The sequence below is a fragment of the Antrostomus carolinensis genome, unplaced genomic scaffold (genome assembly GCF_000700745.2).
Source record: "Antrostomus carolinensis isolate BGI_N321 unplaced genomic scaffold, ASM70074v2 scaffold14592, whole genome shotgun sequence".
Classification (NCBI taxonomy): Eukaryota; Metazoa; Chordata; class Aves; order Caprimulgiformes; family Caprimulgidae; genus Antrostomus; species Antrostomus carolinensis.
This window is the reverse complement of record NW_010300268.1, coordinates 24,430-50,429: the sequence shown is the minus strand read 5'-3', so window position 1 is coordinate 50,429 and position 26,000 is coordinate 24,430. Positions and strand designations below refer to the sequence as shown.

Here is a 26,000-nt window from a genome sequence, read left to right as displayed (position 1 = left end):
TAATACTAGGAGTATATACAGAGTTCCTCATAACTTCTTAGAATGCAAGCCTTGTATTTGGAAGAAAGTTCAGAATATTCTATTCTGACCACCTTACTGTTATCCTCAGCTGCATAAGTAACTTTAGTTTGTTAAATTGAGTAGAACAGGTTTATGGTTTTAAGCATTTTATTAAGGGCATTGTCTGAATACCTCAAACACTGACAGACTTGGGGCATCGACCACCTCTCTAGGAAGCCTGTTCCAGGGCTTGACCACCCTCTCCGTAAAGAAATGCTTCCTAATGTCCACTTACGAGGTGTTGTCTTTTTTTTTGTTTTTATGTAATTCGTTAGCTTTCAACTCTTTTTTTAAGAATTTACATGTGGACTGTAAAATTGTTCATAATACTGAAAATCACTGTTGAATGTGATTGAAATCACTGAAAGTATACTGAAAGTTACAATTTTCATACCACAGACACAAAACAAAGATAATTGACACTTCTTGGTGGAAATGGTATTTGGAGGCAGTGAAAACAGTTCCTGTTCAAAAAATAGGTGTCTTGTTTGACAGGATGAGGACAGAATCCTTCCACAAGTCATTTTAACAAAACTAATAATGCAGTTTCTTACAAATGAAAGTATTTTCTTGTATGGAGTTGAGAGACCTTGGCATTTGATTGCCAGTTCAATTGCAGGACTTCTTGGTGATTTTTTTTTTTTTTTTTATTCTGCAGTTCTGTATCTGTTAAAATAGAAAGAAATCCAAAAGGGCTTGAGTGAAAATAGAACCAGTAAAAAAAAGGCATATTAGATTTACATTTTTAACTTTATTTCCTACCCTAACTGTGTAACTTATTGCCTCAAAAATGCTATACACTTTTGTATTTCCTAGTGGGTGTTTTACAGATAGTGCATTTTACTTTACTCTGAAGTAGTCAAGGTTTTATAACATACAGAGGAGACTAAATTATGTGAGCTGTTATTTAACTTTTTTCTTCAAAGTTCATATTGGTCAAGATACAATTTATATATCAATTGCCAGGACAACTGTACATGTTATCTATGAATTTTTTTTTCCTTTTTTAGTTAAAAGAACAACCCAGAAATATTTTTCCAGTTTTCTGAATACAGAAATGAAACAAATGGGGAGAAGGTTTACATTCATCTTTTGGTTTTAATATTTATTTCAATCTACAGTTTTTTGTAGCTTCAGATCCTACAGTTAAAACTGATCGGTTGTGGCATGACAAATACACTTTGAGGAAATCAATGATCCCTTCTTTTATTACAATGGAGCAATCAAAAAAGGTATGAATTCAAAAGTTAATCCTCTGATGATTAGTTGGCCCTATACTGCTGTTTAGATTTCCATTAAGAAAACAGAGCCCAAATTTAACAATGCATTCTCTTAAGAATAGCTACATTAATAACTGTTTGCTGAGGAAGACTGTAAGACTGTTTCTCCTTTCCATTCTCTAACTGATAAACTTCATTCAGGGAAATGTGAAGGGAGGAAAAGAAGTTTGCGTTTAAAACCTTTTTATGTTAGTATTGAAGTTCTGGATTGCTGCGGTTGATATTGTAAAGCTAAGAGCACAGAAAGATGACAAAATATCCTGTTGTCCTGGTGGTTTGCATGGCTTTGTTTTGGTTTTGCCTTTTTTCTTATATGCAAATCACTTAAAAAATGCTTTTGTGTTCAGGTCCTCCTAATAGGAAAATCCATAAATTTCTTGCATCAAGTTTGTCATGATCAAACGCCATCCACAAAGATGATTGCTGTGACAAAGTCTGCAGAGTCTTCAAAAGATGGTAGAGTATCTCTGTTAGTCAACTTCTTCCCTTTGAACTGAGCTCTATACAGTATGTGGTTTATACTGTAAACTGACATTTTGGATAGTGGGGTGGAAAGGAATACAAAAGTCCCATCTACCCTAAAATACAGGTGTTTTATTGGATACATGCATTTTACAAAAGGTGTATGAAGATGCACGTGTCTAATTTTATTTTCTTAATTTGATAGGTTTTCTGGGTAGTTGTTAATGTCCTAGGTTTCTGAATGAAGCCAGGCATGATCAACCTGCTTTCAGCTGACTTTTGTTGGGAGGGATGTGATGGGGGAAGGGGTATTCTTGTGTGCTGCAGTAAGAATTTAGTGCTTGCAGGTTCTCATTAAATATACTTCATCATACAATTCCATAATCATACTGAATTAATTCTGTAATTAAAAAATAATAAATAAGGCATTAGTTGTAAATAAGAGAACGAGCAGTAGAAACAAGCAGGACAGAAGCTTTTCAGTAAATGCACTCTACCAATATAGTATGTTTGAATAAAACTGAGTATGTGGAATGTTAGTAAAATCCTTTTTGAGGATTAATTAAAACTGGGGTTGCCAGCTGTTGAACATTAAACCAAAGTTTAACTATCAGAATTCCTTCAGATTATTTCTTTTTTTTTTTTTTTAAGGTGTTTCAATATTAATGAATGAGAGCTTATATACCATTTGCAGTTACTTTTTGATGGCGTATTCTTGCAAGAAGTTAGCATTGTTATGATGAAAGACAGCAAATAAACATCTAAAACAATGAGACTTTATATGTAAATATTTAGCAAAGAAAGTTAATGCTTAAGATGCTTTTACATCTGGGAGAAAGGACAACTCGCTTCAACGTCTTTTTATAACTCATTTAATATACCAAAGATAGTCTAATTGTTGTAGATCACTGGGATAATTTCTCTGATGCTGTTTTGTACATAGTTTTTAGAGTTATCTTGATGTCCTGCTGGTATGTCAAGCTTTTGCTAAGAGAACCATTGTCTAAGCATTTGGTTTTCTGTCAAGTTCCTTTACTTAGTTTTCTAGGAACATCATTCTTTCCACTTTTTGACATCTTGTACAGTATCTTTTCTGTTATTCCTTTTCTCAAATATGACTGTATTGTTTGTAACTTTGGAGCTTGGTTTTGTGGGATTACTTTTTTTTTTACTTTTTTTGTTTCCTCCAGATTGACTTTGGATTTGTTTTTAAATTAACTCTTCATGGCATGGACTTTTAACATGAGTAGCTCCATGAAAGGCGTTCTAATAAAAAAAATTCTATTAACGTCTGCAAGAATATTTCATCTAATAATGTGATTTTTGTGCCATGCGCACTGCCTGCCTAGTCAAAGTGCAGAGGGGGGTCAGGGTTAAGTGAATAAGGGTTCTAAATGCATTTGAACCATCATCTTGCCAACTATTCCTGAAAAATGTAAAAAAATCCTTTGGCTACAGTACTTTCACCACTTTACACAGTGTTTGTGGCAATGCTTTTCCTATTTATTTATTTTTTTTTTAATTTGCACTTGTGTTTCTCTCTCCTTGATTGAATGAAAGATCCACACAAATACAGGTTCCCTATTATGTAGGGGATGAGAGCTTCAAAACAAGTACATTCTCCTAAATGCTGAGAATACTGGATTCAGACAGAAGTGTAGTTTTAGAAATGGATGTTATTCACTGTATCTGCAGTGTGCTGAGCTTAGAGTCTGCAGCTGAAATACCTCGTAGCATTGCACTGCCTTAATTCTGCATGAAACTGCGTTTGTATTTAGGGTGTTTTGCTTATTCAATCCAGAAAGAACATTCTTGTGTCAGTGATGTTGGAAATGCATCCTGTCCTCCTTGTTTGTGCCGTCTGATGATATCCTCAGAGTCCCTTCAGATAATTACTTAGAGTAAGATGATGGAGAGCTGGAATACCAGCCTGAATTCTAGATGTGTTTTCTCATTTTAAATCTGAACATTTCGTGGGTTTGGCTGTATTTTTTATTTCTTTGATTTGCTTTGGAGCCTGAATTCTTATGTTTCCCCAGCTGGTTTCCTTAGGAATTCCTGAAGAAATAAAGATGTTAAAAACTGTCTGAATGTGTATTAAAACAGGAAGTCAGAGATGCAGAACAGTGTAGAAGTTGGTCATCTTGCCTGACTAGGGATTGTAGCAGACATTTGGGGAGGAAGGACAGTAAAGAAGGTAGATAAAATGCCAGCTCCAACCTCTAGCTTTCCACAATTTGGGAGCTTCTGAACGAGGAATTACATGAGACCACCTTTGTCATGTCTGTCAGTGTTTTTTTGCCTGGTCCTTTCTTGACCCATGTCTGGCTTTCACAGTGTCCTGAGATAATTTTGCCCAGCTGTAAAAACTTGTGCCCAGGCCTCTTGTTTGTTGATGTAAGCAATGTTTTTTAGTAGTTTTGCATGTCAAACAGGGATGGTGCTTTGCCTGTGCCGGTGTGCATGTATGTGGAGATGGTGCATTACAGCTACACATCTAAACTTGAATTTTCCTGTTTCAGAGATGAAGGGCTGTGGCCAGGTCACTTCCCTCAAGGCAAGGGGCAGTACTAAGGAGAGGGGAAAGGCTTTTTTTCTGCTTGGGATAACAAGAAGTTGAGATTCTTCTATGTGTCCTCAGCCATAGGTACTGCCTTAAACGTGCTCACCCCTACTTCAGTGGAGGCAGGACCAGCATGTGTGAGTTGGTAGGCTTGCCATAGGCAAACTAGGCAATTGCCTGTTGGCTTTGCCTGTGCCTTGAGCCAGTCCTAGGCCCAACCTCTCTGTCCAATTGCTAAAGGTATTAGCTCACAACTCTTTTTGCGTTGACTTGTTCCCCCTTTTGCTTTGCTCATTAGGCTCACATCTTGTGGAAAGACACTTGCAGGAACAGATCATTGGGGTGTTGTAACTTATTGTATTCTGTCTGTGCAACTTCTCTTTTAGCTTTTTTCCCCTTCTGGAAGTTCTAAAGCCAGCCATGAAGCCATGTGGCCTATCAGATGGCTGGTATGACTAGACATGCAAGCAGCCACACTTGAACACTTCTTTTGAATATAGCCGTTAAGAGGACAGGATCTGCCAACAGGGAAAGACTAGATGAAAGTCAGAATTCATTAAACGTTCTCACTGCCGTCAGTGGGACAAATGCACTTACATGAACCAATGTTTTTCCCTTTTTCTCAGCAGTGGGAATGCTGCTGTGTGCTTCCTTACCTGAGCAATTCCAAGAATTGCTTTGTGAGATCACACCAGGTCTCTGCCTTGACCAGAATGAGCAGAGACCTTGGTGAGCTGTCTCTTCTGGTTTGCTGTCAGTGACTAGAAAGGGCACTTTGAAGATTCCTTACTACAGGCTGTATTAATTCTCACATCTCCTAAGCTTGAGGCCTGTTACTTGATTAAGTCACATTCTCCTAGTCATAGAATCATAGAATAGATTGGGTTGGAAAAGACCTCCAAGATCATCAAGTCCAACCCCTGATCCAACTCCAATTACTATATCATGGCACTAAGGGCCACGTCCAATCTCTTTTTAAAAACCTCCAGGGATGGTGAATCCACCACCTCTCTGGGCAGGCCGTTCCAGTGCCTGATGACCCTCTCTGTAAAGAATTTCTTCCTAACATCTAACCTAAACCTCCCCTGGCAGAGCTTGAGCCCATGCCCCCTTGTCCTATTGTTGGTTGCCTGGGAGAAGAGACCAACCCCCACCTGGCTATAACCTCCCTTCAGGTAGTTGAAGAGAGTGATGAGGTCACCTCTAAGCCTTCTCTTCTCCAGACTAAACACCCCCAGCTCCCTCAGCCTCTCCTCATAGGACTTGTGCTCAAGTCCCTTCCCCAGCCTCGTTGCTCTTCTCTGGACCCGCTCCAGCACCTCAATGTCCTTCCTGAACTGAGGGGCCCAGAGCTGAACACAGTACTCAAGGTGTGGCCTCACTAACGCAGAGTACAGGGGAAGGATCACTTCCCTGCTCCTGCTGGCCACACTGTTCTTGATGCAGGCCAGGATGCCGTTGGCCTTCTTGGCCACCTGGGCACACTGCTGGCTCATGTTCAGTGTAGGGATTTTGAGCACAACAAACAGTGTAGGGATTTTGAGCACAACAATGTATTGTACAAGTGCCATCTCCTTGATATCTCTGTATATGTTTGCACTTGGTGTCTTAGGGAGAGCTTCAAAGGTTGCTGAATGAAAGTTTGAAAACTTCAGGTAATGCCACCAAACCAGACATTGTAAAGTTTCCTCCATTAAAGAGTGACTTCTTTATCAGAACCACTGGTTTATTTCTTCAATTTAAAAGCATTTTATTAATTGGGACTGAATCTCACCAGAATAACATGAAACTTGGTTTTAACTTTCCCTGTCTGTAGTACAGGTTGAAACTAATCCTGGAGTAGGCAGTGGACTGTCTTAATAAGCTTGTAGTTGTAGAAAAAGAGTGAAATACGCTTCCTACTGAAGGGCAGCGTTCTACTTTGTGCCTCCGAATTGCCATGCACTAAAGAGGGAGAAGAAAACATCAGGTTGCTGGCTGTCCCCTAGATAATGCAAGCATGTTCCCGCTTCTCTCATTCTGACTTATATGTGGGAATTCTTTTCTTGAATGTTCTGACTGATTCTTCGACTTCCCCCCCCCCCCTTAGAAGTGACTTGTTATTTAGATCCCGCCAAACAAAACTTTTCCCTAACTCTGAACTTTTAGATTTCCTTCAAATTATTTGATTCTGTAAACTGCAGTATTTCAGCAAACTAAAAAAAAATATATATATTGCTTTCTTTGTAAAAGTGATGAAAAAATATGAGCTCTTATTGGAAAGTACAAGCTGAGCACAGATTATAAGTAATAATGTTGAAGTATGGGCTGCTTTAGACTTGCTTTCACTTTGGCTGTGCCAGTCGTATAATATAGTTGATCAGAATAAATAGCAGTTTATCTTCTTGTACATTGGAATTGCAAAGTTTGTTTGCCTCAGTTTTGGAAAAATGCTTATTTAATGTTTGGAAAAATGCTTATTTAATGTTAACTTTTTTTTTTTTTTAGCTGCTGATTTGTTCACAGATCTGGAAAATGTGTTTCAAGAGAAAATTGATGCAGCTTATTTTGAGACCAGCAAATACCTGCTAGATGTTCTCAATAAGAAGTACAATTTACTAGAACACATGCAGGCCATGAGGCGCTACTTACTACTTGGTCAAGGAGACTTTATCAGGCATTTAATGGACTTGCTCAAGTAAGAGAGTAGGAAGGGTAATTATGTTGCATTTCTGACGCTTGCAAATGTGCATGATCAGCAGAGAAACTGTTTTGCTTTTGGAAGAGGACTCTGAATATCTTATTACTCAAAGGTTTAATTAAAAAACTTTTAAATTCTATTTTGAATTTAATTTCTTTGATCCTGAGGCTTAAATTTTGTCCTCCTTTTTGGTAGGAGGTATATACAGTACCATTTCTCAATGTCTTGAAAAGTTGCACTAATATAGTGAAAGCCTTGAGGATGTTAGCACTTCTCTCGCACCTGTCGGAAAGTTTAGGCAGGAAAGTTCTGTTGCTCTTGATCCCACTAGTTAGCATTACTGTGAATGTTAGGCTTCTATATTTTGGAGGTGTTTGGTCCAAAACACTGTGTCAAACCCCTCGATGCATTTTAAAAAATTTAATTGATGCCTCACCAGCCTTGGTTTTAAGTACTCAAGTGTGCCCACAAGTATCAGTTTCGGTTCTCTTTCAGTATTTGCAAGCTCACTGCTTTTACATGCTGGTGTTACTGGTGAAACTTAGTCTAACAAAAATTTTTGGTTTTACAAAGCTTTCCTTTGGTCTAGAAGGCAGGCTTTGTAATAGAGCTTCCATTAACTTGTTTGTAAGTCAAAATCAACATTGACTAGTGATGGTTTGTGTATGACCATGCTTTTTAAGTGAAAACTAGTGTGAAGCAGAATAAGTTTGGTTTGTGGAGTCATTATTACATTTGAGGCACTTTCCAGTACCGATCATCAGGGAGAGGAGTAGTTGAGGGTGCTTGTTACTTGCGTGTTGCAACTCTTTGGAAAGTTTAAGTTACATAGTCAAGGTGGGTTTGTGTGCTTCTGCCAGCACTTCTAAACCCGTGAGATGGCTCTCAGTGAGTCTCAAAACTAAAATGAAATTATTGGTTTGATGTGTTAATAATGTAAACTCCCTCGCTTTACATATGAATGCAACTCAAATTACAGAACAATTATGCTAGCAATCCTAGTAATTTCAAATGACTGGCATTAAATGAGAATAAAGTTACTCTTCATGCTGATGTTCAGGTGTATAGCTGCCCATGAACACATAGTTTGAAATATTTTGCTCATTGATTTTCTTTGTGGTCAAGACTGAAAGAGTAAGACGAGGGTTTGAAAGAGCTCTGTCAGAAAAGTGTTTCACTGTGTGCTACAGTTACTACGAAATTGCTGCTGCAGGATATCTCAGTAATATGCCGTGACTCTTTGTTTCATAACCTCCAGGCCAGAGCTTGCACGACCAGCTACAACCTTGTATCAGCATAATCTAACTGGAATCCTTGAAACAGCGGTGAGGGCCACTAATGCCCAGTTTGATAATCCTGAGATTCTCAAACGATTGGATGTTCGACTTCTGGAGGTCTGTTGCATCATGGTGACTCTGACCTGAAACATACCTTTTTTTTGTGTGTGTATGTATGCAGACATCTATATGAAACAAAATTTTCATATGTGTATAGGGTAAATACATTTCCCTCTTTCCATTCAAGTCTACTTTGAATTATGTAAGCCTCTTTTAGTGTAAGTCCTTTCTTCTTTTCCCATTTCCTGCCTATTGTCTATTTGTGTTTCAAGCTGTGGGTTTACAGCCGTTTCATTGACCATGCAAAGTTGAGTATTTGGGGTCTAACGGTTATTGATGCTGGTGGCCCTGATTTGAGGCTCTGCAAACAGCTCCTACTGCTGTTGCTCTTACAAGAATCTGGGGAGTGCTCTCTGTCGCCAGTAGCTAAAAAGAGCGAAGGAGCGAAAGTGCGTTTCATGAAGGAGACCTCTGGTAAGAAACTTGAGTTAATGAGAGGGCTCTAGTCCCAGAGGTGGGGGTTAACTGATGTACTGTAACATCTGAAATAGAGCTGTACCTTAGGCTGAGTCTTGCCTAAGAAGCTTTTCCTTCACTTCATTTCTTCTAGTAGCTCCAGTGAAGAAACATTGACATTACAAACATCAACACTTGGGTGAAATGAATCCCACCCTTGTGTCAAACGTTGATTCATTTTTGCTTAATCTACTATTTTGGACAAGGAACTCCTGTATCCTGTATGAATGTGGAAACTTGTAAGACTGTGGAGAATGGAAGAGTAAAGTTGTTTTTCAACACTATATAGATTTGCTCTTCAGCATTAGTATGCTCTGGTTTTACACTGAAAGTAGCTTTATCTTTTCAATACAGGTATCTCCTGGTGACACTGGATGGGATGTCTTCAGCTTAGATTATCATGTTGATGGGCCAATAGCAACGGTAATGTTGTATACTGCTGGCTGTGAACGTCTCCGATACTGAATTGAATTGCTAATTTTCTTTTAATTGAAATAACCTTTTCTTTTATTCTGGAGTGTAAGATGAGAGAGACTTTTTTTTTGGGGGGAGGGAGCATCTAGGATGTGCCCACTTTATAAACAGTTGAGCCAAAATCTCAGTTCTTATAAATTAACCATGAGTGCTGAAAAGTTATATTTAAAACAATCATTACTGAAAATCAGTAATTCATTTGTTCCAGCAGAGATTTTAGCAAGTACTTGATAAATGGAGTGCTCCTCTTCTTCCGTTATTGCTAGTCTGTAGCTGCTAATTTGGGATAATTTGAAAGGAACTGAAGAATGTATTTGAGGAGAACCTATTTGGGCTGTCTAAATGAAATTTGATAGGTAGTGTTCATTAGAACTACTGAGAAAATAGCTGCAGTATTGATCAGAATGCATTTGGCCTCTATATAGAACTTTTAAATGATGTTTTTTCAAACAGGACATCAAAACGTGAGTCTGACCGCCAGAAGGAATTTGTATGTACATATGTAGTTGAAAAGAGCGAGATGTTTAGACTTTGTCATGTTCACCCCTTCTTACGCTCCCTGCAGTGCCCTGTGCCTACTTGAATGTTAGGTAACTCAGTTCAGCCCTTGAGGGTGGATCTTCCCAAAAGCTCTGGGGTTTCCAGGGATTTTGATTTGACAATATTTACCAATAAACTGCATGGGTCAGGTAAGATGGACTGTGAAAACATTCTTAGTCCTTCAGAACACATGGTATGTCTATTAAATTTGTACTGATATTTTGTTTGCTTTGTAGGTATTTACACGTGAGTGCATGAGCCACTATCTAAGAGTATTTAATTTCCTTTGGAGAGCGAAGCGAATGGAGTACATTCTTACTGATATATGGAAAGGGCACATGTGCAATGCAAAGCTGCTGAAAAGTATACCAGGTGAGAGAGGCTCAAATGAGTGACATAGTTGTAAACTGGATTAAACTGACTTGTCTTATTTTAAACTGTATTACGAGGGGAGGAAACTGTCTGTTGGGACAGATGAATTTTATATTTTGTTGCTCCTCTTGACTGACTGTTTAATAGTAGAGGATGATGAAGATAAAATAACATTATTGGAAATGGAGATTTCCTATTTGTTTCACTAAATCCTTGGTTGTGAGTTTTTGTAGCAGTGAGTGAACAAAACGTCACATGTTTCTGGAAAGAGACCGTTACTCTTCCAGCCCCTTTTGTTCATCTTCATTGATGGCTTCCTCTCGGTACCCTGTGTATCCCTCTTTCTCATGCTGGAGATAGTAAGTCTCACACATGCACACTTCTGAATTTACTAGTTTTACCTTCACTCATTCCCTCTGCTTTTGTTTAGCAAAGAACAGAAGAGGCTAAAACAAGAGAAACAGGCATTTGAGAAGAAGTACGGAAGCTCTTAAGAGTAGTGGTTCTGGCATATGTTTAATGGACTGGGACCTTATGATCCTCCTTCTCAGCTGAGAATATAGTCATATTTGTGAGCATCTGTACTGTCTCAGTCTTGACTTTTTTTACCTAGTTACATTTCTCTCAGTAAAAAAATAGCTATTGAAGGTTACATTTCTTTGTGGCATAGTAATATTTACAAAGATGTATTTATGTTTTTATAATTAGGGACTGTTTGGTGGGTGGGAGTGCACACCTTGGCCTCAGAAGGTCGCTGGGAAACAAACTCTTGTAAACTCTGCTCCAATGCACAGGGCTAATCTCTGGAACTGTATGGGGTGACTAGATTTCCTTTCTGTTCCTGTGAGCTAGGATTTAGTTTACTGTCATTTCCTTGTCCCAAATAAGTACTTGTTTGACTCAAAACCAGTTGTCTGTTATATTCTTGCTTTCTGTTCCCTTTGAGACTATGGAGCAGTTAACAGATTTTATTCTCATCACCTGAGGGTCTTCAGGCTGGAGCTGTCTCCCATTGCTAGGTGTTTGTTTGTTCTCAGAAGGAAGCTTGGTTTTTCTTCCTTCCTCTGTTCCCTCTCTTTGGGAAGCCTTTCTTATGCTTGGCTCTATGGAGCAATCTTCTATACATCAAAGCTCAGTTGCTTGTCACCTTTAGGTTTGGCTGTGTCTTAAGTAACGCAGCTAAATGCTGCCCAAGCTCTTATAGCTGTTGTCGGCAGAAGGCGACGAGTGTTGTATTTCTCAGTTTGTGCCTCTGACAAAGAAGAATATGTTTACAAAGACCTGTACTGCCTTCTGCCTGGAGGGACAGGAGTCTTTCTTGCTCACTGGCATGTGTGAGTTGAAAGGTACAAGTAGAATTTTTTCTGAAATACATGGAGAGTCCACCCCAGCACTGATTTATGAAGAAGTAGTAGAACTTGCTTTTATTTTCTCTCTCTCCCTCCAAAACAGTACTTTGCCCTTCCAGTCCCAGAGCACCAAACAGAAGACCGTAACTGATAGGAGGAAGCAGCTGCAGGGTCTTTTGTTTTTCAACCACAAAGAGGTAGCGTTGTGTGCTTCTCGACAGCAGTGCCAAGCTCGCTCTTTTCCTATCAGTAACTGGAAGAGGAAACACAGGTGTATGCAACTCACCAGTGTTGAGGAATTCTGTTGTTTAGCCAACCTCAAAGTTTTTTTCATTGACCCTGTTTAAAGTAGACGCAACATAATGTGTTAGGGCTAGTCTTCCTGCAAAGGCATAAGAAATGAAAAACAGAGTACCTTGTTTTAATATCTTTCAGATCATTTAATGGTTCTGTAACATACCACGACATGAAAATGTAAAATTCCTTTTGTAATAGTCTCATAGCTTGTCTGCAGTAACAAATTACTTTGGCAGCTTTTTAGAAAATACTTCCTCTGTCTGGATATCTACCTAATTCCAGAAGGCTGAGTATCTTCATTCTAGAGAATTTTTGCAGTTGATGGTAATCTTGATAATGACCTTCTGCAACAGAGGTACTTCCTCTTACAGGTGACCAGCTGAGGCCATTAGTGACTTACCTCTGGGTTTCTACCTCTGGTGGGTCGGGGAATTAAACCTGGACCACGTGAGCCACAAAGTCCCTACCCCTGTCACCCTCTCTTCTGGTCTCAGTGTAGCTAAGTAATGCAACATATGCTGTCTGTGGTTTGAAGGCTAATGGTAAGAGATGAGGGGCCCCAGAAGTAACTGCAAACCTGTGGACTTAGGTTTTCAACCAAAAGAACAAATGGGATGTTAACTGTATTTTGGTCTCTTGCGACTGAGAGAGTCTTTTTCAGTTGTGATATTCATCAAGTTTCCAACCCTGTCTGAGCTCACAGTTGGTGTCATCTTTGGCTCACGTTTTCTGGGAGTTAATTGTGCAATGTTCACTGCTTGTCTTGTTGCCAGCTTGTATTGCTGTTACCATCCAAGATTAGGGCCTGTTTTATGAACTATTCAATTTGGTAGAAAAAAGCTGATTTGATGGCTGTGCCTGTCCTTGCAGTCTTTAACATGTCATCTCTTTGGATTTTTTACAGAGCTTTCTGGGGTGCTGCATCAGTGTCACGTTCTGGCATCAGAAATGGTCCATTTCATTCATCAAATGCAGTATTACATTACTTTTGAGGTATACTCTATCCACCCAAATTGTTGCTTAAAAAAGAAGTACTTTTAATATTCTGTGTGTGTTGTGTGTCTTAAGTTTCAAAGAGCTTGTCATCTAGCAAATCAAACCAGCCCAATCCTGAATCATTGCTGTAGGTTCTTGAATGTTCGTGGGATGAACTCTGGAACAAGGTCCAACAAGCACAGGACTTGGATCACATCATTGCAGCTCATGAAGTTTTTCTAGACACAATCATAGCTCGGTGCTTGCTGGATAGCGATTCCAGGGTAAGTCTGCTTTGCATTAAATTGTAGCTTTGTGATCTTGGCTTATGCATTAGGAACCATCTTCTCTTATGTTATAGGAGCAAGGGGAAAAGTCACTTTTCTTCCCCTGGTATAAGACTTTATTGTGGTAGCCTTTGTACATATTCCCCACACACAGTGACAGATGCTGATTATAAAATCTGTTACAATGTGGATCTGTTGCTTTCGGTCCTAAGAAGATGCGTGATCATGCCACAACTGACTTAAGGCTTTGCAAAAGAGTCTCTCCAGCTGTATGTAAAAGGATTTAATTTACTCATGTTCTGCAGAGTGGTAGTAACTTAACTCTTTGCTGTTTTATTGTTTTGTTGCTTAACTGTCTCACAGGTACTTCTCAACCAGCTTCGAGCTGTTTTTGATCAGATCATTGAGCTCCAGAATGCCCAAGATGCAATGTACAGAGCTGCTTTGGAGGAGTTGCAGCTGAGGTTGCAATTTGAAGAGAGGAAAAAACAGCGCGAGCTGGAGGTACAGTAAGGATATTACTAGAATATTAAGGATATTACTAGTGAAAACTGAAGCAGATATACTTGTCTTTTGATATATGAAGGATTTTAGATATCATGTAGAGGCACAGCGAAAATGAAAAATGGAGTTGGAACAAGTGTAAAAGTCATCAGCAGTAGCTAGTGAATTCAAACAAAACTGCTGAATGATGTTGTTCATTTCTGTCTTGCCCAAAACCTCTAGGTGAAGAGGTTCTGCAGTAGGCTTTGGGGGATGAGAAATTTAGGGCTGTTTTAGGTGAAGGAAATTGGAAAGACTTTAATATTCTGAAGCCTTTTGCAAAAAATGCCATAGCTCCATGACTGCCCTCCTACTGTCAGTCTGTGGGACATGCAGTGCTGGTGTGAGACTGGCCTGCTTTGCTAACCTCAGATTTCTTTCATGTGCTGTACAACCACCAAGGGGACTGATAGAGGCTCTACGTTTGGCTTTCTCTGGCAATGGTTGTTTTGTATAAACATGGTGGTTTAGCCAGGCAGAAGGTGGCCCAGTTAGCAACTTCCATCATGTGATGCTTGACCTCTTAACTCATTTGGTCTCTGTGTAGGGCAAGTGGGGTGTAACTGCATCAGAGGATGAAGAAGAGAGCAAGAGGATGAAAGAATTTCAAGACTCAATACCCAAAATGTGCTCACAGCTGCGAATACTCACTCACTTTTACCAGGTGCCCCTTAGATTATACTTTTTTTAATATGGATACTGAGCTTTAATATATAGAAATCAGTTTCAAATATGGAGTAGGTGTAACTTCTGTATTTGTGCGTGCGGTTTGTGGATCTACGTCTTCATTTTTTGCTTTTCTACTTAGAAGCCTGTATTCACTCTTCCTCAGTAGACAGCAGGTTTTGTGATCATGTATGTTCCCCTGACAAAGAGGAATAGTCTCTTAATGTAAATTTCCTCCTTCCTTCATTCCTCCAGTAGTGGAAGTAATAGCTATCTTTTGATGTATTATGGAAAGGAAAAATAAACCAAAAAAAACCTAAAACCCAAACAACAACAACAAACCCCCCCCCCCCCCACCCCCCAAAAAAAAAAAAAACCCAACCCAACAGAATTCCTTCTGCATTGCATTTCTTCTTGCCATCTTTGCAAGTCCTTGCTATTAAAGACTGCAGAAAGGGTCCTTATGACGAGCCTAACACTTGATTTTAAGCACATTGGGATGGGCAATAAGTTATTTAGGGGAACGTGCACAGGCTACCTTCCTTGACAGAAAGTATTCTGACTTTGTCTTAATTTGTTATATCTGATCCTAAAGCTCCTATTCCCCAGGAAAATCAGCTGTTAGATTTCAGGAAAAGCATTCCAGAAAGCCGTGAAAGAGGGATACACAGCACTACATGTGCCACAGTAGCCTTTCAGGATTAGACCCCAGGTCAACTGAAAACCAAAACCCTGATCCAACTTGTCTCTTGACTTTGACATTCGAGATACTCTTGATACTGTGTGGTGTGCTTTTTAACTTCTCTTATGTATTACCTTTGGCATGCCTGAAGTTAGGATTTTTTAATGTTGTTGATATGAGTTTGATGTAAAGCCATAGGGCCTGCTTTCTTCTTGCTGTTGATATTTTTTATATCATTCTTTCTTATTTTAATATCCATAAATACACATTTAGACAAATATTAAACATGTAAGCATGCATTGTTTCCCTAGATAAATGAATGAGATTGAAGTTGTTTTGCTGGGTTGTTGCCAAAACATTCATTTTATTTTGTAAGAGCACAACTTGTTCTTTATAGGTGTTATAGTTGTGACTTAGCACCTGTGCAGCATGTGCAGAGCACTTCCCAGTCCTTCTCTCTGGTGGTTTACATCAGATCCATTTCTGTATTGCCTATAGCTTTGCCAAGCTACAGTTACCCTGGATGAAGTGCTGCATTGTCAAAAGTGTTCAGTTCACGTGAAAGTTTGAAGGAAGATATTATATTATTTATAACCCAGGTTATAAAATACTGGTGGCTTTTGCTGAAGGCTGTAGAGATCCTGAGCTTTGATGCAAGGACTTCAAATCTGTGAGGAGTTTGCTCCTGGGTCCAGATATTGCAGTTCTCCCTCCCAGACGAAAGTGGAGCCAAATTCTTTTAAATGTAGGCTGTGGATATATTGTAGTTTGTGTGCTCTACAAGATTGCTACAATTTGACAATGTAGGTTTTTTGCCTGCTTGGACTGTATTCCCGCTGTATTTAGTGGGGATCAGGGGATGAGCTCTTTAAGTGAGTCATCCTATCCTCCCAAAGTCCTCTCCTTTCCTGCATGCTGTGGAGCTCTGCAGTCCCTTGGCTAGAGCCAAATGGGAAGGTGGTCTCCAGAAGTGTACCTCCCACGTGCTGAGTGCAAGTCCCACATAAAAACTGCTCCAAATGCATAGAGTCTGGCTATTGGGTCTGTAGCACTAACTGCCCTCGTTGGCAGATGCCCTGCTGTTCTGGGGTGCCACTTGCTGCTGTATAACCTACATCAAATACCTATTTTTGAAGCAAGCAGTGGTCTAATGGTGGCCTGGCCTGCACTGAACATGCAACATGAAATGAGGTCTCCTGTTGACACGGGTTGGGTCCTGAATGGTTTCCAAGGTATGGTGGGGCTGCCCTGGGAGGGTCAGTGGCACAGGGACAGCTCCCCTGCAACCTGGGAGCCTCCAGACAGATGGAAGGTGCCAGCAGGGCATGAGGGGGGGCAGTTTAAAAGACTGAGCTGTTTGCACTGGGGACTCTGAAGTGCGCTGCAAACATCTGAAGATAAAATCAAGCTCTGGGTTTTTGGAGAAAGATTGAATCCAGCATAACTGCTTTGCAAACACTCAGGTATAAATGCTTGTGCTCGCCCTTTCCTAGATTCCCTCTGCCTCCTTGCCAAGCCTGGGCACTACCTGGCATCCCTGTGCAGAACACACCAGTGACGTCTTCTTAGCTGTCTCTTGGGTTTTTCTTTCTCCTCCAGGGAATCGTCCAGCAGTTCTTGGTCCTGCTGACAACCAGTTCTGATGAAAGCCTTCGGTTTCTTAGCTTTAGATTGGACTTCAATGAACATTATAAAGCAAGAGAGCCAAGGCTTCGTGTATCATTGGGCACTCGAGGCAGACGAAGCTCACATATGTGAAACAGCTGCTAAGGACAGCACCTCGGTATCCGAAGGATGTTGAACCTCTTGTTGGACAAGGCAATCAGTGTTGACATAATACAACCAAATTGTGCGTGATCGGTGTCTACCATTTCTGCAGACAACATGTTTTCAGTCATGTGATTGTGTGACACTGTATAGCAGAAAGCAAAAAAAATAGGTTTGTTTTGGTTTTTTTTACACTGACATTTCTAGAATGACCAGACTAAATGGTTTGGTTGAACCTCTTCCAGTCAACTTCTTAAATCATCCTTTTAAAGAAATGCCAATTTTATTTAAAGCTTTTTGAGCTCTCTCCACTGTAACTTATATCTGTGTCCAGGAAATAGCATCTTTTGTTTATAGAAAGCACCATTTCCTTTTTTAACAAGAAAATAAGAAGGTTATTTTTTCTATATGTACTTGTTCTATTTGAAGAGAGCTTTTGTTAAAGCCAACAGATTAGGACCCAGACCCAATGTCCTTGTTAAGAAGCTATACAGCATTTCATTATGCTGATTTTCAGTGTTGTGGTGTGTTTGATTGTGTGAGAAACTTTGTATCAGGAGATGTAAACTTATATTTAATTTTTTGCTGTTTTCAAAGTTAAAAAACAAATTAAAAATTTAGTAGGGAAATTCTATGGTTACTGTACAGGAGAAAACTGCACAAGCAGAACAGGAGTGTATCTATTGCACATCAGATCTAAAAAATGAAGTTAAAGCCTCAGTACTGCGAAAGGAAAGTGTTGGTAGAGATTGAATTGAATGAAATAATTGATGTTCAAAATCAGATATGTAGAAACAAACTGACTTGGCTATGTTGACTTCATTCTCTTCCCTTCCCTATTTTTTTCATTGTAAATATTTATATATTACTGTCCAGATGTTGGGGAGAGGGGAATTCTTCTTTTGCAAAGTTGTCATTATATCAGGTCATTTATTATGTTCCACAAGTGCAAGCTTAGAAAAATAAAAACACACTTATCTTTCAAACAAGTTATTTCCTTTTTGTAATTGAAAGATTATGATTTTTCCCTGGGGTAAGAAAGGAGAAACTTCCATTTAGGAATGTATTGATTTACAGATCCCTCCTCAGTACAGGATTTTGGTAGTAGTCTTATCTATACTTAGAGTTGTGTGCAGTTCATTAATTAGCAACTGCTCTGAGATCAGCCAGGTCTGTGGCCTTTTTTTGCCTTTTGCCCTTATTCAGCTTGAAGCCCTGGGAAGCAGAGGCAGCTGCCAGGCTGTGCAGGTGAGGCTGCTGAGAGTCCTGAGGGAGGTGAACTCTCATGGGCACAATGCACTGACTTGCAGATGTGGACTAACGTGTTTGCCCTCCAGACACCAGCAATAACATCCTGTTATTGTGCCACCCTTGGGGTCCTTGCTTTTGTTAAATAAAACATGAAAGGCTTTTAACCCTGTGCTCCTAAGGGACCTGCTGGTGCAGCTGCCCTCATGGGAGTACTTGCAGGCAGCATTTCAGCTGTAAGAAAATATGGACCCGGAAGCCAGTGATATTTTGTGTGCCTAAGGAAAGTTGAAGGATGCTGGGCTTGGCATCACAAGGTCACAAATCACTTGACAGGCAGGAGGACTCTGTTTTCATAGGTGGTGCAGGGGAGTATTGTTCTTGTAAAGCCTGAAGGAACTACAAAGCTTATGTGATTGTGTTTTGGCCAAAACTGTTGGAAAAAAGTGCTAGCTGCATGGGCACTCTTTTGGCCATTGCCTTGAGAGGTACATTGGCATGATCCCATGTGTCATTAGATAATCCACAGGCCAGAGAGGCAGCATCAGTGTCAGAACTAGAGGGCAAGTTCCAGGGGAAGGTTTAGTTCCCTTCAGTGCTTAAATGAATCGTCATGCAAGAAACCTGCAGTAGTGGCTGTGCTGGGAACATCGTTTTGGAGTGATTCTGCAGAAATCCAACAATCTGGGAAAAGTCCTCACTGCTACAGGGGTTACTCTGGCTGCTAGGATGAAGGGGACGTTTTGAGCACAAGGCACAGAATACCTGGGCTGGTGGGGACCTGTCATTGTCCTTGGTGCTCCTTTGTGGGTGGAGACCAGTCTTTGATCCCCTAACCCAGCAGCTGTCATGTTTATGTTTACAGGTTTTTTTATAGTTCCTGATCCTACAAATAAAACTGATCAGTTGTGGCATAACAAGCAGAGCTTGAGGAAGCCAGTGACCCCTTTACAAGTAAGGTGGAGCAATGAAAAAATATACAGACAAAAAGATGAATCTTTGTGATCATCTTTTGGCCCTATACTGTTAGAGCCAGATTCTCACCAAAAGAGTGGATAAAATGTTGAGCAATGAATACTTCAAATCATCCTTTGGGCTTAGAAAGAACAATACTCACATCATTGTCATAATAAATTATATGAGTGAACCAACACTTCAGACCAGAGCAGATAATTACGACTTGATGCACTGATAAATACTTGAAAGGCGAGGCACAGAATAACCTGACCAGCTCTGCAGGAAAGTGGATGGGAACTTTTCTGAGGTGTTAGTTTCTCAGGCAATGGCATCCACTCTTCTTTCTTTCTCAGAGAAAGCTTTGCCTGTGCCTGTACCCGGGGAAGAGCCATCACCACTTTCGGACCCTGTCTGACCACTAGGCTAGGGGGAAGGTTCTGAGTCCCTGGCATGGAGTAACTGGACCAGCTCTTCTAGAAGATCCCATGGAGGTAGATGGGAGCTAGTGATGTCATCTTTGATTTTTATGGCAATTTCAGCCATTTTTTTTCCTCTTGCTGATTCATGCTTTGCCTTCACCTACATCTGGGTCTTCCTTCTTTGGGGTGCTATCAGCATTACTTAGTGCTGCTTCTCTGCAACACAAAGCGTGGCTTTTGTGAAATAATCTTCATCAATATGAAGGAGGAGACTGCTTTTACAAAGCTCTCACAACAGAAATGCTAACAAACAGTGCTGCCCACAGCAAACTGTGCTCCAGGATACTGTCCCTAGAAATGATTCCCTGTGTGGAGCAGCCATCCAACCAAGACTCAACCAAGTGATTTAACCAGATGACCCAAAGGTGATTTTGGAAGGAGAAAGTGTGGGAAAATAGTGGGGTAAGCAGATAAAAAGGGCCAGTCATGTAAATAGGGTGCTGGTCAGTATGTTTTTCTAGCCTTGCCTTTCACCTGATCAGTGCAGCCTGTTCCGTCTCCTTACTGAATCCCTTTTCCTGGTGTGTATGATGGGGGTCTGAGTGCAGCGACTGGAGGAGGATCATGGGTGGGAGGTGTGCCTGTGGTACTGGCAGCTGCAGACACTGCACTGAGAAGGTCCAGGGGTCAGCTGCTGTGTGCAAGCCCGGCTACTAGAGAGATCCACATTCATACTGCGAGCCTTGCAAAAGGTGATGTATTCGAGGAGTTGGTGAACAGACGTGTCTCTGCTCTACTGGGCCTCGTCCCTGGGGCTTGAGCAGCTTGAATTGCGGCATGAGCAGCCACTGTATGGGAACCTGGCGGAGTGCCCAGTGCCAGCCCATCCTGCCTGCCAGGGCATGGCAAGCAGGAAACCCTCCCCGGATGGGACCTGTGCAGTGCACCATGAGAAAATCCATCCAGGCTCTGTCCGGTCCTGCACAAAGGCAGGGTGCCTAGCATCTGAAGGGATATGGGTTTTACTTGCTTCCTGTGTTCCTCTTTTTATCCTATTTATATTCCTTGTTTTATTCTGTCTTATTAAAACAGCTGTTTTTTTAAAGCGGTTTGTTGTCAGGCTTTTCTTACTGCGATCCAGAGAGAAGCCTGCACCCTCTCTCACTGACCTCCTGGTGCAGAACGACATTGTCCTTATAAAAATCAGTAATACAGGTGAGGTCGCACCTCGAGTACTGTGTTCGGTTTTGGGCCCCTCACTACAAGAAGGACATGGAGGTGCTGGAGCGTGTCCAGAGAAGGGCAACAAAGCTGGTGAAGAAAGGTCTAGAGCAGAAGTCTTAAGAGGAGCGGTTGAGGGAGCTGGGGTTGTTTAGTCTGGAGAAGAGGAGGCTGAGGGGAGACCTTATCTCTCTCTAGGTGAAAGGAGGGTGTAGAGAGGTGGGGGTTGGTCTGTTCAACCAAGTAACAAGTGGTAGGACAAGAGGAAATGGCCTCAAGTTGTGCCAAGGGAAGTTTAGATTGGATATGAGGAAGAATTTATTTACTGAAAGGGTTCTCAGGCATTGGAACAGGCTGCCCAGGGCAGTGGCGGAGTCACCATCCCTGGAGGTATTTAAGAGTCTAGACATAGTGGTTAGGGACATGGTTTAGTTGGAGACTTGTCAGTGTTAGATTGATGATTGGACTCAATGATCTTAACGGTCTTTTCCAATCTAGGCAATTCTATGATTATATATTAGTGGGAGATATAGATACACAGATCTCCTGTAATATATAATATATCTCCCAGTAATGGGCCTCCACCCAGCTCAGCCAGAGGGGAGCAGGATGAGGCCATTGGTGCTGCCTGTGTTCATGTGAGTGCTCTGTGTGTCTGTCTGGGTTGAGCTGTGCAGCCAGCCATGTATATGTACCTACGCAGTGTGTACCTGTGCTCTGTGTGCGTGTGCCTACAGGGGCTGCATCCAGAGCCTTGCTACTGGTTGGACTGGGGCTGTGGGCCTGGGGAAGTCTCGCCTCTGTCAGGCTCTGGATTCAGCAATTCCTAGCAAAAGCGAGAGAGAAATGATCTGACATTTTATTTGTGCCTGGAGACCAATATTGAATTCTGCATAAATGTGCGTACTTAGTGTAAAAGTTGGCAGCCTCCTTCTACTGTGACTGCAGAAGTGGCTTACCTTTCAGTGGGTGGCAGCAGCACTGTTCAGGTACATTTCTAAAGAGAAACATAGGAGGTTTACCTTCTTACTTTATTTTTTAACACTGAACTGCTTATCTGCTGCAATCAATGTTAAAGACTATCATTCTTAAGAACTCATTTACTCTTTCAAGGCTATTCTTTATTTTCTAAGGTGTGTAATACAGGCTTCTGGCTGGTAATTTCAATGTTTTGGTTTGGTTTGGTTTGGGTTGGGTTTTTTTTGGAGCTACAGTGTCTGAAAATATAAATACATCTGAGGGCCCAAGCAGTCGTGTCTGAGCTGAAAGAGGCCCAGCTCCTCCTTCTGTCTACTTCCTATCCCAGGCCATTGCTAATTGACCCCCCCACATGGCTTCCTCTTTTTCAGAGTTGCCAAGGCCTAAAGAAATTTCTGAGAAACTGCAATAAAAAGCAGAAGTGCAGAAACAAAGGATAAAATTACCACCCATCTTAGGGTATCATACAATATGCAAAACTCTTCTGGGGTGAAGGGCTATCCATATGGTGCTACCAATATCATAAATACATTAAAAGGAAAAGAACTGGGAAGTATTTATATCTTATTCTTTTAAACTACAAGGGATATTTGTTCTGGTAACTGACATGGAAATTATATCTTAACCAATATGAACTCTGAAGAAAAAGTTAAAAAACAGTCCCTGAAAACTGAGTCTCCCTCTGTAAGTTATAACAACTTGTCTGCCTCAGGGTACAGTACGATGCAATTTAATATCTTAGAAACATCCACTAGGAAATGCAGAAGCCCATGATAGAATGTATTTTTCAGTTAATTAGTTATAGGTTTAGGGCAGGAGATCAAGGACAGAATATAATCATAATCTGGTTTTATTTTAGTGATTCTATTTTTCACTCAAGGCCCTGTGGATTTTCTCCTCTTACACCAGATGCAGAGAACAAATGCCAAGGTCTCTCAGTTTGATAGAGGAGGATACTGTTCTTAATAAAAACTCTAAATCTACATGATTTATTTTGTTGAAATCAGTTGTGGAAGGATTCGGTACAGGGAATACTACAAATTTAATGTATGAACACTCAGTCTCTCTAAAGTATTAAGCCAGGCTCCCTGACATCATATTTTAACTACTTAGTGTTAGCTTGGAGCAATGCAGTCTTTAAGGCATCAGAATCACCAGTAAGGGTTAACTGGATGCTTCCTCTTTCACTAGAGGAGCAGCAAAGGTGCCTCAGTCAGTATTTATTTTCCTTCTTTTTGTTCCAGAGTTAGCTTTTTGCTAATACACTTTGACTACCCAATATTGTACATTCTCTCATAAAATCATTGGTCCAAAACCTGAGCTCCATGTAAGTAGAGATAGAGATAAGTGCAGGTGAAAGGACAGAGACAAGCAGAGGTGTATGGGGTCAGAGAGAATACAGAGGTCAGGAAAGTTAAAGAAACCAAGGTGATGGAGAGTTGCTCACAAAAGGAGAGAAGGGCAGAGGAGGAGAGAGCAGGGATCCAAAGAGATACTCAGAAAGAAAAACATACCAAGAAAAATCTGAGGGAGTACAGAAGGTGAAATTTCTATCACTGCACAGTTAATTTACTTTGGCTCTTTGTGGAACAAATTCTGTTAAACGTTTTCCTTCAGAAATCATCAGAACAGCAATTAAGTTAGATAAACATTAGAATATTGAAAATGCAATTGAAGTGATTGTTACCATCAGCCTGAATATTAAAAGATACGGTAGGAAAAAGCTGTTGCAAGGTGATTACCCCATGTGTGAAATCTGCCAGTGCCGCAGAGAATGGAAGCCCATTATTTGCATTTGAGAGACATGCCACAAGAACAAGGCTGTTGGGCATCTAGGATCCTTCTCACTTCTACAGTGGGAACATTCCCAAAACTAGTCAAGGCCACTTCATTGCACTTTAAAGATTTTCCAAAAATTGCCAAGACAGAGGCAAAGAATATAGTCTTCTGCTTCGTTTTCTAACAAGGGACTGCATTCAGCCTTTAAAAGAGGGCATTTGTACTGAGTTTTACCTCTTGTTTCTAATGAACGATGCTGAAGGGCGTAAAGAAACAGAGGGATATTACAGACGGGCTTACAACAGCAACTAAAAAGGCAAATGGGAACTCTCCTTTAGCAACCCGGTGTGTAAAAATAAGAATTGGAGCATATTATAGTGGGCAGAAAATGAAGAAAATAAAATTTCTCCACGAAACAAACAATTTAACTCTCAGACGGAGAAGAGTAAAATTGCACGCTTTAATGAAGAACAGGAAGCATAAAGAGAATATAAAATGGGGGTGTAACAATAGTATTTGGTTAATGAGAAAAGCGTGACAATTAGCATTCACTGTGACTTTACTAACACAACTTAAGATAAAAACAGAGTATATTTTTGACAGTGGAATCCAGGTTATTAAAATAGCCGTAAATAAACTGAAATATTTTGTTTCTTATCCTGTAAAAGAGGTTAACACAATATAAATTTATATTCTTTGTGTACATATGTATGTGAATATATATGCAGATAATTAATTAAAGTGTCAGTAGACCACTATGAACATAATTATTATGTCATTTTATTTGCTAAAGAAAAAGACATGATACAGATTTCTCACCTTCAACAGAAGGGATGAACCAACACCATTTTTCTCTAAAGTGCCACACAGGGTGTTAGACACTACGGCAAATGGGTTTCATAAGCACTGCAGTGAAGACAAGGACTGTGCTTCTTCAAGAGCCATTTGCAACTCAGCTGCAAGAACAATTGGAGACCAGTGACTCCCAAAACAACCCAAGGGGAAATGTATAGTGACTTTACTTCCTAAACTTCTCATCATTCTTGTTTTCAAAGAAGACTGAGAAATAAAGAAGATGATGGATACATTCTGAAAATAAGTAAAAGTCATGTCACAACTTCTCTCTCACCTTGGTGTGCCTCCCCACCAGCCTCATTTCTCCCTTTCAAAGGTCTGTCCTGGAGGAATGTCCTGGTTTTGTGAGGATAGAGTTAATTTTCTTCTAAGTAAAAGTGTTCTAGAAAACACTGTGTTTTGGTTTCAGTACAGGATTTGTTATGAGAAGAATGTTGATAATGTATAAGGACATCATATTTGACTAGTTGTCAAGTGCAAAGGACTAGGAGAGGGAAAGCGTAGCAATTAGCAAAACCCAGAACTGGCATTTGGATAGGCCAATGAGATTTTCCATATTGTGTCACATCATGTTCAGTATATTAATGCGGGTTGACCGGAAAGCTGGGGAATTCTCTCAGGAATCTCTCGGACTTGCTTCTTCCGGGATTGCGGTTTCAGGTTCAGGGTTCCTTTTCACTCCCAGGATCGTTATCGGCAGCTGGTGAGCAACTGTACTCTGCATCACTCATTTATATATATTATTATCATTATTATTATAATTACTATTTTAAGTTTATTTTTATTCCAATTATTAAACTGTTCTTATCTCAACCTATGAGTCTCCTTACCTTTACCCCTCCAATTCTCTCCCCTGTCCCCTGGGTGGGGGGGAAGGAGAGGAGGGGCGAGCGGCTGTGTGGCGGTTGGCTGCCAGCCAAATTAAACTACTACAGGGAGTACCAGGATCCTTGATACATTTAGGAAGGAGTGTTTAAAGGATGTTATCAATGCAGTTTGTGACAGATTAAGTTAGTCAAGAATTGCAAGAAAGGTGGATCCTTTAGAAAGCCATAAATGAACAATTAATCATAACCACAGCATTACACAAAGACCCCCTCCGAATTGCCCATAGCACCCTCCTAACAGCATTCAGACTCTGAAGAGCCCTGTACTCACATTGCCTTTGTACTCCAGCATTATATAGTACAGCCTTTACAAGCACTATACTCCAGGTCTTTCATATTTCCATCAACCAGGTTATCTCATTGCCCACAGGAGCAATTAGTTGATTAGATCTATTCTCTAAGCCCCTGTGGACAAAAGAAAGAGATATGCATTTTCAAAAAGTCCTCGAGGGACACAAAAGAAACATGAAAAAATAGGTTTGGCATGGTGAAGAGACACCTTTACTGGTAAGATGTCCCATCTTCTATAAGAAAAGCAGCAAAGCAGCTCAAGAGGTGAAGCAGCAGAGGAACGATATCTGTCAGATCCAGACTTATCCTAGAGTTAGAACGTGTGCATGAGTCCCAATAGTTCACAGGCAAAAAGTTTTGTAATTAAAAATAAATCAAAGCTCTTACAAACCAAAAAAGCAAGACAGATATTAATAATAGAATAGGAAATAATTACTAGAAGAGTCATTGGATGTTAGCAAGGATGTATAAAAAAAGAATAAATGTTACCATTTCCTTAATTAAGACTGTTAAAG

General features: G+C 40.4%; 1 protein-coding gene across 1 annotated transcript in view; it reads left to right on the top strand.

The window, feature by feature from the left end:
• The window catches only part of TUBGCP3 (tubulin gamma complex component 3), a gene marked incomplete at its 5' end in the record, with an annotated part of 34,036 nt that extends 16,197 nt beyond the window's left edge, over positions 1-17,839 (top strand). The window contains 11 exons of the mRNA XM_010163080.2: positions 1,182-1,292; positions 1,688-1,796; positions 6,853-7,042; positions 8,304-8,439; positions 9,253-9,321; positions 10,149-10,284; positions 12,835-12,923; positions 13,058-13,189; positions 13,556-13,696; positions 14,283-14,399; positions 16,683-17,839. Of these exons, the coding sequence (XP_010161382.1) occupies positions 1,182-1,292; positions 1,688-1,796; positions 6,853-7,042; positions 8,304-8,439; positions 9,253-9,321; positions 10,149-10,284; positions 12,835-12,923; positions 13,058-13,189; positions 13,556-13,696; positions 14,283-14,399; positions 16,683-16,841 (1,389 nt within the window). The remainder of the gene's footprint in view (positions 1-1,181; positions 1,293-1,687; positions 1,797-6,852; positions 7,043-8,303; positions 8,440-9,252; positions 9,322-10,148; positions 10,285-12,834; positions 12,924-13,057; positions 13,190-13,555; positions 13,697-14,282; positions 14,400-16,682) is intronic.
• Between the last annotated feature and the right edge of the window lie 8,161 nt (positions 17,840-26,000).